The sequence below is a fragment of the Camelina sativa genome, chromosome 17 (genome assembly GCF_000633955.1).
Source record: "Camelina sativa cultivar DH55 chromosome 17, Cs, whole genome shotgun sequence".
Taxonomy (NCBI): Eukaryota; Viridiplantae; Streptophyta; class Magnoliopsida; order Brassicales; family Brassicaceae; genus Camelina; species Camelina sativa.
This window is the reverse complement of record NC_025701.1, coordinates 28,592,817-28,610,267: the sequence shown is the minus strand read 5'-3', so window position 1 is coordinate 28,610,267 and position 17,451 is coordinate 28,592,817. Positions and strand designations below refer to the sequence as shown.

At 39.1% G+C, this 17,451-nt stretch overlaps 3 protein-coding genes across 3 annotated transcripts; 2 read left to right on the top strand and 1 right to left on the bottom strand.

The window, feature by feature from the left end:
* LOC104759868 lies at positions 3,332 to 6,615 on the bottom strand. The gene is made up of 6 exons (XM_010482750.1): positions 5,829 to 6,615; positions 5,358 to 5,690; positions 5,067 to 5,176; positions 4,769 to 4,970; positions 4,611 to 4,711; positions 3,332 to 4,126 (listed from the first exon to the last, which is right to left on the bottom strand). The coding sequence occupies exons 1-6, from the start codon at positions 6,613 to 6,615 to the stop codon at positions 3,332 to 3,334; spliced, it is 2,328 nt and encodes a 775-aa protein (XP_010481052.1).
* Positions 10,865 to 11,436, top strand: LOC109130039. Its single transcript, XM_019239238.1, has one exon. It carries the CDS (start codon positions 10,990 to 10,992, stop codon positions 11,182 to 11,184), a length of 195 nt encoding a protein of 64 aa, XP_019094783.1. The 5' UTR covers positions 10,865 to 10,989; the 3' UTR covers positions 11,185 to 11,436.
* LOC104758256 (pollen-specific leucine-rich repeat extensin-like protein 2) lies at positions 14,455 to 17,343 on the top strand. Its single transcript, XM_010481081.1, has one exon. It carries the CDS (start codon positions 14,528 to 14,530, stop codon positions 17,192 to 17,194), a length of 2,667 nt encoding a protein of 888 aa, XP_010479383.1. The 5' UTR covers positions 14,455 to 14,527; the 3' UTR covers positions 17,195 to 17,343.

The window sequence follows — 17,451 nt, the reverse complement described above, 5'->3', positions numbered from 1 at the left end:
AACAGGTAGTGTTGCCACTTCTGAATGGCAAACACTATTGCCATGAGTTCTCATTCGTACACCGACTTGAGCCTCTTTCTATCCGTTAGAGAGTAACTATAGTAAGCTATGGGTCTCTCTTTTTGTATCAACACAGCCCCCAATCCTGTTCCCGACGCATCAGACTCCACTACAAAGATCTCCGAGAAATCTGGCAAAGCCAGAACTGGTACTGTGGTCATGGCGGTCTTGAGTCTCTGGAATGCTTCTTCAGCTTCTTTCCCCCATTCAAACTGGTCCTTTTTGAGCAAAGAGGTCAAAGGCCTCGCGATCACCCCGTAGCTCTGCACAAACTTACGGTAGTACCCCGTGAGCCCCAAGAACCCGCGTAATGCCTTGACATTCATTGGTGTCTTCCACTACACCATTGCGCTGATCTTCCCAGGGTCTACAGCCACTCCCTCAGGTGTAATTACATGACCGAGGTACTCAACCTGTGTGCTCCCAAACTGACACTTCTTGCGATTGGCATAAAGGTTATGTTTCTGTAAGGTCTGGAGGACTTCCCTCAAATGATCTTGATGTTGCTCGAGGGTCTGGCTGTAGACGAGAATATCGTCGAAGAACACAAACACAAAGCATCGAAGGAAGGGACGAAAGATGTCGTTCATTAGGGACTGAAAGGTGGCGGGTGCATTGGTCAGCCCGAAGGGCATGACCAAGAACTCGTAGTGCCCGTCGTGTGATCAGAAAGCAGTCTTTGGGATATCCTCTGACTTCACCCTGATCTGATGATATCCTGAGCGAAGATCCAGCTTCGAGAACACCTTGGCCCCGTGTAATTCGTCCAACAACTGGTCGATCATGGGAATTGGATAACTGTCAGGTACGATAGCCTTGTTCAAGGCGCGGTAGTCCACGCAAAACCTCCAGCTCCCGTCCTTCTTCTTCACCAGTAGGACAGGGCTCGAGAATGAGCTCCCACTTTCTCTGATAATCCCCGCGGCAAGCATGACTGCTATCTGTCTCTCGATCTCCTCTTTCTGTGCTTGAGGATACCTAAAGGGTCTCACACTAACTGTTTCTGCCCCGGGTTTCAAGGTTATTGCGTGTTCCTTGCCTCGTGTTGGAGGAAGGCCCTGTGGCTCCTCGAACACCTGAGCGAACCCTCCCAACAAGGCTCGAAGCTCCTCCGGAGTAACTTCTTCCCCTGCCTCTGTTTGTAGACTCCTACAGTCTATCCATACGCCTTCCCCTTCTTGCTTAACCGCCTTCCACATCACTTTAAGCAATATAGCTAAGTTCTGGAGACCGTGGTCACCGTGGAGAGTAACCCAGTCTCGTCCCACCATGAACCCCAACCTTTGCTCCTTCCAGTTGACCTTTGTGTCACCCAATGTCTCGAGCCATTGCATCCCCAGTATCACGTTCGCTTCTCCCAATTCCAATGGAAGGAAACTGGTGATGAGTGTGTACCCCGGTAGTTGTAACCTTACGCACTGACACACCCCGCTTCCCCTCACCATCAAACCGTTCCCCATTCTTACCCCATAGCCCGCCGTGCCTCTAGGGACTATCCCCAACCTCTGAGCCATCGAACTTGATATGAAATTGTGGGTAGCGCCACTGTCGATCATGACCACTACCTCGACCCCTTGCATTTTTCCTCTCAACTTCATGGTGCGAGGTGAGGATATTCCCGCGACGGATTGGATTGAAATGGCTGCAAATTCCGGTGCTTCCACGCTTTCTTCTGCGATGTCCTCCCCATCTCCTTCTCCGGACACCCCCTCGTCGTCCGCCGTCGCCACCAAGATCTGTAACCCTTTGAAACGACACCGGTGTCCCGGTTGGTACTTCTCGTCGCACCGGAAGCACAACCCCTTAGCTTGCCATTCGTTGGCCTCTGCATCCGACAGCCGTCTGAGGTTGGGTCGTCGCGACTCTGAAGATTTCAAATTATGGTTTGAGCTTTTGTCCCCAATTAGTCGAGACACTGTCGTTTTATCCTCAGAAGAAACTAATGTCTTGTTATGAGGAGACAAACCCATATCCGACGAGTAGGACCCACTTGACGCATTTTTGTCTCCCGAGCTCCTCATCGATGGTTTGCTCGCAATTTCCCACCCCGCCGGTGCCGGCGAGTCTCCTTGTGCCCCCAATCTTCGACTAGACGAGAGAGGTCCATCATTTTCTTCAAAGTTCTTGGTTCAAACATCTTCACCCCCTTCCTTACTTTAGGCTTCAAGCCTATCATAAACGCCATTTCTAACACCCTTTCTGACACCTCTGGGGCATTAGATGCAAGAGAGATGAAATCCTTACAGTACTGCCCGGTGGTGTCCTCCTGACGGAGCAGCAACAGCCTCTCGCCGGCGGTCAGGTCGTGCGCCGTGGCAAAGTTCTCGAGTACCCTGTTTTTCAACTGCTCCCAGCTAAGGAATGGGTTTCGATCCTTCTCCCAGCGGAACCACGAGAGTGCGTCCCCAGCGAAACAAACCCTCACAGCCTTCAGCTTTTCTTCTTCTGTGAACTCCTGCAACTCGAAATGTTGTTCCACCCTGAGAACCCACCCCTCCGCCTCTTCTCCCTCAAACAGAGGAAGCTCGAATCTTTGGGACAGTGGTTCTCTTTCTTCCTTCGGTGGTTTTCGCTTCTGGGTTTCACCCACCTCCATCGTAGGACTCTGCAAAGGCCGTGGCGGTGTCTCTTCTCCGCTCTGTTTCTCCACCCCAGAGACTTGAGACTCCCCCTCGTTTCCCTTGGGCGACCCCCACCTTTGACGGTCCTCTTCCATCATCCTCCGTTCCATTCTCTCTAGGACGTCCAACTTCCCCATCTGTTTCTCCAAGTTGTCCAACTTCCCCAGCTGCTTCTTCATGGCGCAGACGTCGGACTCCAAGATTGACAGCTGTTGGACCTCCTTCTGGATATTCTCCATGACTTTTTCCAACTCTTCCACCTTCTTAAGCGCCATTGAGACAGTAGTTTCTCCAAGAAAGATGGCTCTGATACCAATTTGTTATGTTTAGGATATGAATTCTCGAGTAAAACAAGTAATAAGACAAACGCTCTTTTATTATAAGACAAAGTGAAACAAACTTGAGAGAATACCGGAGTCTCTCACCTCCCCTTACAAAACACTCTGATCTTTTTGATACCTACTACCCTGACCCTCTCTGTCTTTAAGTACTAACAACACAACCCTAGTGATTCTTTGTCTCTTACGTTATAGAGCCGTTGTGGCCACCGTACCCTGAGACAAGGACATTATTCTTATTTAAACTAAAGTGACTTCCCTAAGAGGCTTGCTAACTCCTTTTGGGTCTACTGGATCCTTTTGCTTGGCCTTTTAGCCACTTGGGCTTTTCTTCCTCCTCTGGTATTGATAGAGAATTGGTGGGTGTTTCTCTCCATACGTATCAGTATACACCCATTTACAACCCACCACGTTTTTACCTCGTGGTAATGAAACAACATCAAAAGTTCCGGCAGCATTCATAGAATCCATTTCCACATTCATAGCCTTAGTCCAGTATACATAAGCAATGGCTTGCTGAAAATTCTTAGGTTCCGTTTCAGTGGAGACAGAGAGAAGAAAAGCTTGATGAGAAGGTTTGAAATTTGTGTAGGTGATATAAGATGAAATGGGATACGGAGTTGTAAAAGTAGAAGAAGATGAAGGAGGAGAAATTTGAGTAAGGGAACAATGATAGTCAGAAAGATAACCTGGCACCTTAGACGTTCGCTTCGGCCTAACCTTTAGTGATGATACAATGGTCATCTCCGTAGGCACAGTCTCGGGTACCGAATCATTAGTACTTGGGACAGATGGTTGATGTGAATGTGATGATGATGATGTTATAGAAGATGATGGTAGCAATGCATGATGGTGAGGATGATAGTGGGGATCAATAACAGATGATAATGGAGGTGATAATGGCAAGATAACACTATCAAATATATCAGGAGAATGCAAAGTATTGGATGCTAATTTGAATGGAAATATCTCCTCATGAAAAATAATGTTTCGGGTAATCGAAATAACATTGCTCTCTAAATGTAAGACTTTGTAACCTTTATAACCAAATGAATATCCTAAGAACACACATTGATCAGCCCTAGGACTAAACTTGTGTCTATCTTTCTGTAAGGTAGAGACATAGCATAAACACCCAAACATCTTGAGAAAATGATAGTCAGGTGGTTTTTTGTTCAACAGTTCAAAAGGTGTTAAATTCTTTAGTAAAGCAGATGGAGTTCAATTAATGAGGAAAACAGCAGTAAGCAAGCAATCACTCCAATAGACTAAAGGAACATTTGATTGAAATAATAAGGCTCTTGCAACATTAAGTAGATGTTGATGTTTGCGCTCAACAACAGAATTCTGTTGAGGAGTATATGCACAAGAAAATTGATGAATCATGCCACACTCTTTAACTAACTCAGTGAATGCAAGTTCAGGAGCATTATCAGTTCGAATTGCCTTAATAGGTTAGCCATATTGAGTTTGAACGCATTTGATGAAAGTTGGAAAAACAGTTGTAACATCACTTTTATTTCGTAATAGGTATACCCAAACAGCTTGAGTACAATCATCTATGATGGTAGAAATACTTGTAACCCTCTACAGACGTAACTGAGAAAGGACCCCATATATCTAAGTGTATAAGTGCAAATGGTTGTGAAGACAAGTGATTATTAGACTCAAAAGGAATACGTTTCTGCTTAGCTAATGGACAAACAAGACAATGACTTATAGTAGATAAAGAAGATAAAGGTAAAGTACCAGAAAGTATCTTTAACTTGTCAGAAGATGGGTGTCCGAGGCGTTGATGCCAAAGATGTCCATCAACCTTCAAGGATCCAGTGAAATGCGGAAGTGATGATGATGATGAAGCAGTGAGTGCAGAAGATGATGCGTCAAGTTGTAAGATGTATAGATTATGAAGAAGAAAACCTTTACCAATCATTAAGCCCTGAATAGACTCCTGAAGATAACAAGAATCAGGATAGAAGTGAGCTGAACCACGATTATGCTGTAAAAGGCTACTAATAGAAATCAAATTGAATTTGAAAGATGGAACATGCAAGACATCATGCAATATGAGTGATGATGATAAAAGAACAGAGCCACAATGAGTGATATCCACCCTATCTTCATTCGGTAAAGAGACTGTGACTCCAGAAACAGTTACTGTATCATTAAAAAAAGGTCAAATCAGAGCAAACATGGCTGGTAGCACCAGTGTCAATAATCCAACTACCATGAGGTATTGTTTTTGATAATGAAGAAAGGCATTGATGTTGAAAGGTGAGATGATTATTTTCAAATCTGAGTGAAGTAGAAGGAAAGACAGTTGGAAAAGAGTGAATACCAGATGATGATTGAACAGCCATAACACCATGCTCTGTAATGGACGAGGCCTGTGAAGATGAAGCTGGAGCCTCTGAAAGCTTAACCTTTGCATTTAATTGTTGAATCAAAGAAGTAATATGTTCACTACTCATGGTGTTGATATCCAGATTAACCGTAGGAGTCATAGATGGAGCAGGGGAAGTCTCTGTTATCACATTGGCCACAGCATGTGTCACTGGTCTAGGATTAGAAGGTGTAAACCCACGAGGTTGTGCAGACGACATTACTGGGCGTTGACTTCCTTGGGTCCCCTGGTAATTAGCAAAGCTGCTCTTGAATCCAAGAATATAGCCTGGGGGATATCCATGCAATTTAAAACACTTTTGGATAACATGTCATGTTTGACCACAGTGAGTGCAAACAGGTCTCTGTCCTCGTGGCTTATAATGATTCTGATTCTAAACCGCAAACGTCATATTATCATACGAACCAGTATAAGGAGCTTGATGTGTACCAGACGCCTGAGATGAGACCGAGACAGGGACTTCTGTAGACGTAGAAGCCTGAAAAATCATATTATTTGGCTTAGGCGTGATATTCGTCTGACGTTCATCAGAAGTAACCATGTTGAAAACCTCTTCAATGCTTGGTATAGGCTTAAGCATGAGGATGTGTCTTCGAGTAGATTCATAAGAAGCGTTCAATCCCATCAAAAAATTTGTAACTCGACTCCTCTGTTGAAGCTTCTCCCAAAGAGTGGCTGCACTACATTCACACTTTCCACAGGTACAAACAGGGAGTTCAACATAGTTCTTATACTCTTCCCAGAGAGTTACTAGCATTGTATAATAGGAGGTAACATCCATCGATCCTTGCTGCAGAGAATTCAATTTCTGCTCTAACTCATACACCTTAGGAGCATCGTCCTGCTTAAACCTTGACATCAAATTATTCCAGATTTCTTCGGCAGTAGAGATATACAGCAAACTTCCACCAATTTTCTTATCAACAGAATTGATAATCCAAGTAGTAATCATATCATTACACCTAGACCATGAGCCATAATCTTGATGATCTTCAGGAGGTTTCGGAATCTTACCATCAACGAAACCAAGCTTATTTCTGACATTGAGAGCAATACGCATCAATCTCTTCCAAGAATAGAAATCAGCTCCAGACGTGAGACGATCAGATATAATATTCATCCCCGCATGATCCGAGCTGTGTAAGAAGTAAGGATTGGCATAGTGATCCACCGGAGCAGACGAATTCGCCATAGCAAAAAGTAAGAACAAGAATGAGATTGTGCGATTCAGAACAACAATCAAAATCAATCCAATAACCAGAGCAAGCAAGCGAAAGCAAACAAAAGATGTAGAACAAACTAATGAACCAATGAGAAAAGAGTTGCCACAAGCGTCACAAGATTCGCGAAAGAGATCGAAACAATTTGACGCCGTGAAGCACTCATTTGAAAAATTGATCGGTGCGATGAGCAATTGAATCGAAAGAATGAAGATGATTGAGCTGGGTAAAGACAAAGAACGAAGAAGATGAGCTCAATTGAAGCTCATATCAATGGCGATTTTAGGATTTACGAATGAGAAAAGATAAGAGCTAAAAAAGTTAGTTAGAGCTCTGATACCATATTAACTTTGATAGAAATGATATTTCTCATTAATCAATAAAGGTCATAGTACAAGAGTATTTATACTGTACAATTAGTATATTAGAGAAGTAAGCTAAAGGAGACTTCAACTCTAATATACAAACTATTAACTTATATGATATAAGTCAATAGCAACTCCGTTGGATAGTCTATATATTTTAAAATATTTTGGTGTTCGACTTGGTTCTTTTCAGTTCTTTTTGCCCTGTTCTTTCCTTGCTTCTCTTTAGTGGATCTCCGCTTTGCGGTTGCTCTTTCTTACTTCGTTTCCTTTCTCGTATTTTCCGGTCAAATTTATATCTCTGCTTCTAGTGCATGTCAAAAAAACATCAAAGCCTGTCACAACTTTGGGTGCTGGACTTCATTACTACACCATCTGATCCCTCCCCTCTCCTTCCACCAACAAGGATTAATCTTCATTTAGTTGTCATTTTAGTTTTTTCTCTCTAAAACCTAAATATTTATAATTGGCTTTCAAAAAACTTATTTTAAGGTTAAGATTAAAAAAAAGACTGTTAGGTTGGTAAAGTAAAACCTTAAGTAGGATTAAACTTAACAAACATTTTTCAAAGAAAATAATCTTAATGGACTTTCATGTGATATGCAACTAATTAAATGTATTCATATATGTTGGTCAGTTTTACATGAAGTAGACGAAAAGGGAAAACCCAATAGTATATAAAAGACATGATCCATTGTAGTTAGTTTCTAGGACTTCTCTGGAATAAACAAGTGGATAAGGTTCACAAATAATGTAAAGCAAGTGTCGGCATAGAATAATACGATTTTTGCTACGTACGTAATAATCGATCGTATCTGTTCTCCAATCAGTAGTATTATTTTAGTCAATATTCATTGTATACATTAAACATCCATTTAACTGGTTCTTTAAACGTGTTACCAAATCAATGAATATTTTGAAACCATGATTCGATGAACCGCCCACCTAATATAAGTCCTGACAAAGTTATCTCCGATGTCGTCGAATCACATTCTGGAATCTTATAATGTGGTTCTTGCGATCTATATAGTACAGTGGCTATCTAATTAAAACGAAACTAAATTAAAATGCCACTAGAGTCCTAGACTAACAATATATATATGGACCATGGTACGCTAATTTTGGTGCTTTGTTGTAGACTTTAGTTAAGGGGTCTTTGTTTACAGCACATAAAACAATTAAGGATCCTTCGACGCATTAGTTAATGGATCACTGGATCATTATCGTTGCCTAATTTCGGTGGTTTCTTTAAGAATTTAATCCGAGAAGACTTTAATGGAGATCTTGTACTAGAAAAATAAGATTCTATTATATTTTTATGATTTAATGTGGATTCTTTAGTTGCGTGAAGTCCCATACTAACTTAATAAAAAAAACTGTGAGAGAATTGGGGTTTTAGTACATTTTGAAAATCAAATCAGCCGGGACTCATAGAAGTGTATTTGTATCAATTCAAATTTGGTTGATGTTTTACGGGTTCGTATGTGAATTTCTTTAAAGGTGTGTGCTACATATACATTCCAAAAATATGGAACAGAGAAACAAAATTAGATTTGACCATTCTAGAAAAAAGGATTAGTTATTGATCTTTATATGTCAGCACTTTATAAGAATGAGGGAGGACCAAATCGATTAGACATTAAAAGTTTAGAACTAGATATGTCATATGTGTCACTGTCGATGAAGAACATATTTTAAGCTAAGTAAATGTCACATAAAGGATCATATCTGCACAGATCAAAACTTTTTTTTCTAAAAGGAAATAAATCAAAGATTAAATCTTTGTCCCACAGCTGTCCTCGTGTCCTTGTGGTGATAATATTTCGTCCTGATCCTAGAACCACAGGATCACAGCGATGCATGCCTGATCTCTTTCGTTCTCGTAATTTGATCATAATTAACATAAATATTCACGTGAGTTACACATGAACTGATGAAAGTAACTGTTTAACTACATTTATCTCCTATGATAAGAAAATAATGGTTCTACGTTGGTACAAAACAAAGGCATATAAAAAAGAGGAACCCGAAATATAAACCACGCTACTGTTAGGTTGCAAATGGTTGCACAGTTAAAGAGATTGGACAGGTTGAAAAAAATTATTCAACCAATTTTCACCATTTGTATTGTAAAAGTTGAAGAGATTGGAAAAAACTATTCAGCCCGTTCAACCCAAAAAGTTGAAAAAATAAACTAATCCTACAGTAAAAATCTTCAACTTGTTCAACCACTATTTTGAAGATGAATGAGTTGAATATTATTCAACCCAATTTTGTTCAATTCATTTTTTCAATTTTGTTCAATTTTGTGCATCCATTTGCAGTCTTAGTAGTTTTGACAAAAATATTTTTTTTCTTTCTGCTTTTTCATATGTGGGTTGATCCTATTCCTACTTTATGTTAATTTTTTGTTAAGAAGAAAACATAAAGGCGGTTATTAATAAAAATCTAAAAACATGCCGTACCCGAAACATATTCAACGCTTTAGCTGATTTGATAGAATTAAAATAATCAAATGAGGATTTAGGTAATCTTTCTACTTTTATAAACGTATGATTACGATATTCCCGATCCTATCATCCCGTGGATAATAAACTAGTATTTTCAATATCACTACGACTGAGATAATATTTCCAAATCTATTGGGGAAAGCCTATAATATAGTACTGTAATACGAGGGATAGTAACAATCACTAATAAAAGCAAGTGGGGGTATATGGACTTAGATCCGAACATGCCTGATGATTTTATTTTTTTTTTTTTAAGTTTTGGTATAAGTGTGTGTGTGTACCATGTTCGTTTTGCGTTAGGTTCATGCACTATTTTAAGTCTGGGTCTTCTTTCTTCGTAACCTCTTGTGAACCTTGGTTTGGTTTATGGAGAGTGTGTACCATGAACGTATATATATAGATGCATCTTGTATTTTCCATTTTATAGGTTTGTCTACCATGGTGCGCAAATTGCGCTGCGCAATGCATCAGCATGCTCCATGTATATGCAGATATAAATGATATTAAAAAAATTAGTACAATTAATTTAAACGGATCACCCAACTCTGCATGTATCATTTGGATAAAGATGCATGGTATGAAAACGAATATAACTCATATATCTTGGATGTGATTAGTAATACTTTTAGAGTAAAAAATTCAGTTGAAAATAATAATTACTAATTCCTCTACTTACTTTACCAATCAAATTGAAAACTTGAAAAAATGATTTCAGCTAAAAAGGAAAAGGCAGTAAAACTTTCCCATAAAAGAAATAGAGAATATATATTATTCTAAAATTCACTTTTTCATTTTTTTTTTTCCTCTAATTTATTATTCTCACATCCTCTATTTTCCAACAATCACACATTTTTTTAACTTAAATAACTATGAAGTTATTAAGTTTTTTTGTGAAAATATAATTTACTTAAATAACTATGAAGTTTTAATTCAGAAATTCTAATTAGAAATCAATATCAGCTTGATATAATTTTCCATTAAATGTTTATTTCATTTGACTTATTTTCTTGTTTAAGGGATTGCTTTTGTTTTATTTCATTTCAACCTTAACTAGTTTGCTTGTCTATTTACACAATACGGTATATTCTCTGTATGCGTATTCGATAAGGTTATACACATAACACATATCTTCTTCTAAAGATTATCATACACATATCTAAAATAAACGCCCCCTACGTATTATTGGCTCTTCATGTAAACCAAGAGCCAACGAAGCAAGCATCTTCCAAAGAAGAAAAAAAAAAAACCTTCCTGATAATTGCTTGCAAGTTTCAAGCCACGTGGTATTTTAATTGGACCATTCAAATAAAATTAAAATATAGATATTTGCATTATATATATAAGTCTTGGTTTTTGCATGTAAAGAGACTTCACAACGACGAGCAAGGTCTCCGGATACGCGGAAAACAGTGAAAAGAAACCAAAACTCATTTTTTCAAGAAGAAGAAAATTATTGTTCTTAGTCTACACAATGGTGACTCTAAAAATGGAGATTTGCATCGAGTTGGTGAAATTGACCGTAGATTTCCTCGCAGCCATTGCAGAATCAATCGAAGTAGCTTTCCGCAACCACCGTCCTCCTCCGGTGATTCAATATTCTTCGGGGGTGAATGGTCGCCGGAGTAATTACACCGCCGTTCCCATTCCTCTCGTGGGGTTTCTGTAATTAATGTATTCTTTCTCTTATATATATACATGGTTCTTTTGTTTTTTGTTCATCTTGTTCTATTATTACTAGTACCGTACGTCATGCCTCGATCTATCACGTTGTGCTTAGGACAAAAGGTATAATTTGTATCGAAGATCAAGATGTGGTTTGTGTATAAACCAAAAAGATCAATAAGAGTTTACGTACACACCCGTGAATATATAAAAAGCTTAGACGTTACCGATTGTGTATATATTTTCTTTTGTTTCATTGTATATAATTTTGGTTATTCGTAATTAAGATCTGTAAAGAAAAATTACTGTTGTAATGCTCGATTTGTACAGAACATGTGTTCACACTAACAAGATAGATCTGATATTGAAGAAGGCAGAATGTTATTATATTTGGGTCATAGTCGAACAACGATCGTGGCGATATATTTTAATTCAACTAGACAAACACAAAAATTATTGTCTTATCCATGTTTGAGATTTAAGATTAGGTTTTTGTTGTGTGGTCTCCACACCAAGTAAACGTGTCGGGTACATTGTTATCTATTTTTAGAATGGGAAAAATGTCATTAAAATCATGAACTTTCAAATTTTGGTCATTTAAAACATGAAATTTGTTGTAGGTCATTTAAAACATCAACTTTCGTTGTCTAGCTTTTTTAAACATGAAGTTTCGTTGACCAGGCCAAAAAAGACATGACGTTAAATCCGATAATTGACCTACAAACAGACGTTACTATGCCGTTAATCACTCCGTTACTAACAAAACGACGTCGTTTTAATGGAAGTTTTAATTCGAAAAGTGTCATTTAAACCATGAACTTTTAAATACAGGCCATTTAAACAATGAACTTGTAAATATATGTCATTTAAACCATGAACTTGTAAATGTATGTCATTTAAACCATGAACTTTCAAATTTATGTTATGTAAACCATAATACATAAAAATGGTGATCAATCTTTCAAACTCTAGTGCAGTATCCTAAAACAAGATGATCAATCCTTCAGACTCTAGTGTAGTGTCCTAATAAATGAAAAAGACTCAAGAAAAAAACAAAAAGACACAAAATACATGACAAAGATCAAAAAAGAATGATGAACTGATATTCTTCTCTCTCTTTCTTAGAATCGCATCATGAGGCAGAGTCGAAGAAAGAAGAGATAAACTAAACTAGGGTTAAACGGGTTAGCCGATTAAGCTTATATACTTCTACAGTTTCTAATAAACCAATCGATTCGATTACCGAGTCAAACCAAAATCCGGTTATTCAAATCAATTGCACCGAACGATTAAGCTTTCTCTCTTCGATTTGCTCCGATAACCAAAATTTTTAGGTTGCCTGGTTTTTACCGAATACCCAGGGCGAGTNTATTGTCTTATCCATGTTTGAGATTTAAGATTAGGTTTTTGTTGTGTGGTCTCCACACCAAGTAAACGTGTCGGGTACATTGTTATCTATTTTTAGAATGGGAAAAATGTCATTAAAATCATGAACTTTCAAATTTTGGTCATTTAAAACATGAAATTTGTTGTAGGTCATTTAAAACATCAACTTTCGTTGTCTAGCTTTTTTAAACATGAAGTTTCGTTGACCAGGCCAAAAAAGACATGACGTTAAATCCGATAATTGACCTACAAACAGACGTTACTATGCCGTTAATCACTCCGTTACTAACAAAACGACGTCGTTTTAATGGAAGTTTTAATTCGAAAAGTGTCATTTAAACCATGAACTTTTAAATACAGGCCATTTAAACAATGAACTTGTAAATATATGTCATTTAAACCATGAACTTGTAAATGTATGTCATTTAAACCATGAACTTTCAAATTTATGTTATGTAAACCATAATACATAAAAATGGTGATCAATCTTTCAAACTCTAGTGCAGTATCCTAAAACAAGATGATCAATCCTTCAGACTCTAGTGTAGTGTCCTAATAAATGAAAAAGACTCAAGAAAAAAACAAAAAGACACAAAATACATGACAAAGATCGAAAAAGAATGATGAACTGATGTTCTTCTCTCTCTTTCTCAGAATCGCATCATGAGGCAGAGTCGAAGAAAGAAGAGATAAACTAAACTAGGGTTAAACGGGTTAGCCGATTAAGCTTATATACTTCTACAGTTTCTAATAAACCAATCGATTCGATTACCGAGTCAAACCAAAATCCGGTTATTCAAATCAATTGCACCGAACGATTAAGCTTTCTCTCTTCGATTTGCTCCGATAACCAAAATTTTTAGGTTGTCTGGTTTTTACCGAATGCCCAGGGCGAGTTCATGGTTTAAATGACATAAATTAAAAGTTCATGGTTTAAATGACATACATTTACAAGTTCATGATTTAAATGGCCTATATTTAAAAGTTCATGGTTTAAATGACATTATTTCAAACTAAAACTTCAATTAAAACGATGTCGTTTTGTCAGTAACGGAGTGATTAACGGCATAGTAACATCTGTTAGTAGGTCAACTATCGGATTTAACGTCATGTCTATTTTGGCCTGGTCTATGAAACTTCATATTTAAAAAAACTAGTCAACGAAAGTTGATGTTTTAAATGGCCTATAACAAAATTCATGTTTTAAATGGCCAAAATTTGAAAGTTCATGATTTTAATGATATTTTTCCCTTTTTAGAATATATGTTTGTTATTATATTTCCTGGTTTTTGACGAATCATGGTCCATCTTTGATCCATCATCAATGCACAATTCTGCTCTCGGCCCCTACCGAAACAGCAATTGATATACGTACCTATGCGAACACAACGTTAAATTTGTGGTACTTGTGTACCACTGTGAAACAATAGTGCTGATATATAACATGAAAATGTTATAAGAATTAAGTGATACCATACGTACGTACCATGAAATAATAATATTTACTGACTTTGAATCACTAAAACTAGGAACGAAATGTAAGTTTGTGGCAGCAGTAGGAAATGGTACTTGACAGTCTTCAATACGTTGATACAATAAAATAAAAACAGTCTTGATCAGAGCTGTATTATAAACACTGTATAAATCAGTCATCAAACCATTTCAAGTATGGTAAAAACAAGAAAGTTGTTGACAACGTCAACGACCTGAATTAGTTATATATACCATTTTAATTTCCAAATTAGCAACATTGATTTACTATTTTTATTATCTTGTAAAACAAAACTAATTTTACATCTTCTTAATATAGCTCCCGAGTCTCAAAACAACACACTTTCAAAATCTGTCTTTCTTTTTCCTTTCTCTTATAATACCTTTCGTTCATTCTTAGACTTTGTTTTCTTCAAGAACTCTTTTAATAAGCAGCCTTGGGTCTTCCCCAAGGTTCCTCATAAAATAAAATGATTAGAACAAAACTGGAGAGGCCTTTAGGCTGCCTCTTTACCCTCTTTATAATCTCCTATGTCGCCGTCGCCACTTTTCACGATGAACCTTCTTTTCCAGAAGACGCTGATCTCACGAACGACCTAGAACAAAAATGTTTTAGCATCAGTAAAGTCGATCCTAACCTCAGATTTGAAAATGATCGTCTCAAAAGAGCTTACATTGCTCTTCAAGCGTGGAAAAAAGCGATTTATTCTGACCCGTTTAAAACCACGTCTAATTGGGTTGGTTCTAATGTGTGTTCTTACAATGGAGTTTATTGTGCACCAGCTCTAGACGATCCTAGTCTAAATGTTGTCGCTGGAGTTGACCTTAACCATGCAGATATATCCGGACATTTACCACCAGAGCTTGGCCTTATGACCGACCTAGCTTTGTTTCATATTAATTCAAACCGGTTTTGTGGGATCATCCCCAAAAGTTTATCGAAACTCGCTTTGATGTACGAGTTCGATGTCAGCAACAACCGATTCGTCGGTAAGTTCCCTGACGTTTCACTTTTATGGCCATCTTTGAAGTATCTTGATATCAGATACAATGAATTCGAAGGAAGTTTGCCGCCAGAGATCTTTGATAAAGATCTTGATGCTATTTTCTTGAACAATAACCGGTTTGAGTCGTTTATCCCTGGTACGATCGGGAAATCGAAAGCATCGGTTGTGACATTTGCAAACAACAAATTCACTGGATGTATCCCAAAATCGATTGGTAACATGAAGAACCTTAATGAGATTGTCTTCACTGGAAACAATTTAACCGGTTGTTTTCCAAACGAGATTGGTTTGCTTAACAATGTGACCGTGTTTGACGCGAGCAAGAATGGTTTTGTTGGTAGTTTACCTTCAAGTTTGTCCGGTTTAGCTAGCATTGAGCAGTTTGATTTATCGCATAATAAGCTCACCGGATTTGTTGTGGACAAGTTTTGCAAGTTGCCAAGTTTGGAGAGCTTCAAATTTTCTTACAATTTTTTCAATGGAGAAGCTGAAAGCTGTGTTCCAGGGAGAAACAATGAGAAACAATTTGATGATAAAAACAATTGCTTGCAGAATAGACCGAGTCAAAAGTCCGCTAACCAATGTTTCCCTGTTGTTAGTCGTCCCGTGGATTGTAGCAAGGACAAGTGTGCGGGCGGTAGCAACGGTGGCTCTAGTCCATCACCAAATCCACCAAAGACGTCCGAGCCAAAGCCATCAAAACCAGAGCCGGTTATGCCAAAACCTAATGAATCACCTAAACCAGAACCACAAAACCCATCAAAGCCCGAGACACCAAAAACACCAGAACAACCTACACCTAAACCTCAACCACCAAAGCATGAATCTCCTAAACCAGAAAACAAGCCTGAGCTACCAGAACAAGAGGAGTCTCCTAAACCAGAACAACCAAAGCCAGAGGAGTCACCTAAGCCTGAACAACCACAGAAACCTGAACATCCTAAACCGGCTTCACCACCAAAGGAAGCACAAGCACCCACATCGGAATCAGATGATCCATTCGACGCATCTCCGGTTACAAAACGTCGTCCTCCGCCACCACCAAAGGTAGAGGAAATACGTGTACCACCACCGCAACCACCAATGCCTTCCTCACCACCACCGCCACCGGTTTACTCACCACCTCCACCGGTTTACTCACCGCCGCCTCCGGTTTACTCACCACCCCCTCCAGTTTACTCGCCACCACCACCTCCGGTTTACTCGCCGCCGCCGCCTCCCGTTCATTCTCCGCCTCCACCCCCACCGGTCCACTCTCCACCTCCACCAGTTGCTTCTCCTCCGCCGCCATCACCACCACCACCAGATCACTCTCCTCCACCGCCACCAGTTTTCTCTCCACCACCGCCATCGCCAGTATACTCACCGCCGCCTCCAACCCACTCACCACCACCACCGCCGGTATATTCTCCGCCTCCACCAATGTTCTCACCACCACCAACACATATAACAACTCAACCACCAACCGAAGCTCCCACTCCTGTTCAAGCCCCAACCCCAATCACTGAATCATCCCCAGTCCCAGTGCCAACTCCTTCATCAGAATCATATCAAGCACCCATTTTGTCACCAAGTCAAGCTCCAACACCGGTTCAAGCCCCAACCTCATCCTCTGAAACATCTCAAGCACCAACTCCATCATCAGAATCAAACCAATCACCAAGTCAAACTCCAACACCGGTTCAAGCCCCAACCCCATCCTCTGAAACATCCCAAGTACCATCTCCATCATCAGAAGAATCAAACCAATCACCAAGTCAAGCTCCAACACCGGTTCAAGCCCCAACCTCATCCTCTGAAACATCACAAGTACCGACTCCATCATCAGAATCAAACCAATCACCAAGTCACGCTCCAACACCAATTCATGAACCAGTTCAAACCCCAACACCAATCTCTGAACCGGTCCATGCACCAACACCATCAAACGAACCGGTCTCATCTCCAAAACAATCAGAAGAAGTTGAAGCACCAGAACCATCACCCGCCACACCATCATCACCGTCAACTGACACAACTGTTCCACCATCGGACAACAAGGACGATGGTGACGATGGTGATTTCGTCCTACCACCAAACATCGGATTCCAATATGCATCGCCACCACCACCGATATTCCAAGGATACTAAAATGTCCACCGGTAGTGACAATGTTACCCATTTTTTTTAACATTTATGTCCCCATTTTCTCCAACTTAATTGTTTGTAACAAAAGAAAGAATTAAATTCACAAGAAAAACATCAAATGCCAGTTACAAACGAGTAATGTAATTTTTTCAGTAGATGATATTTTAGAAGAAAACTTCTCTATGTTTTTTTTTTGCCCTTTTATAAATTTTTTTTCTTTAAATCGCCATTTTATATATTAACTGAGAAGCAAAATATAA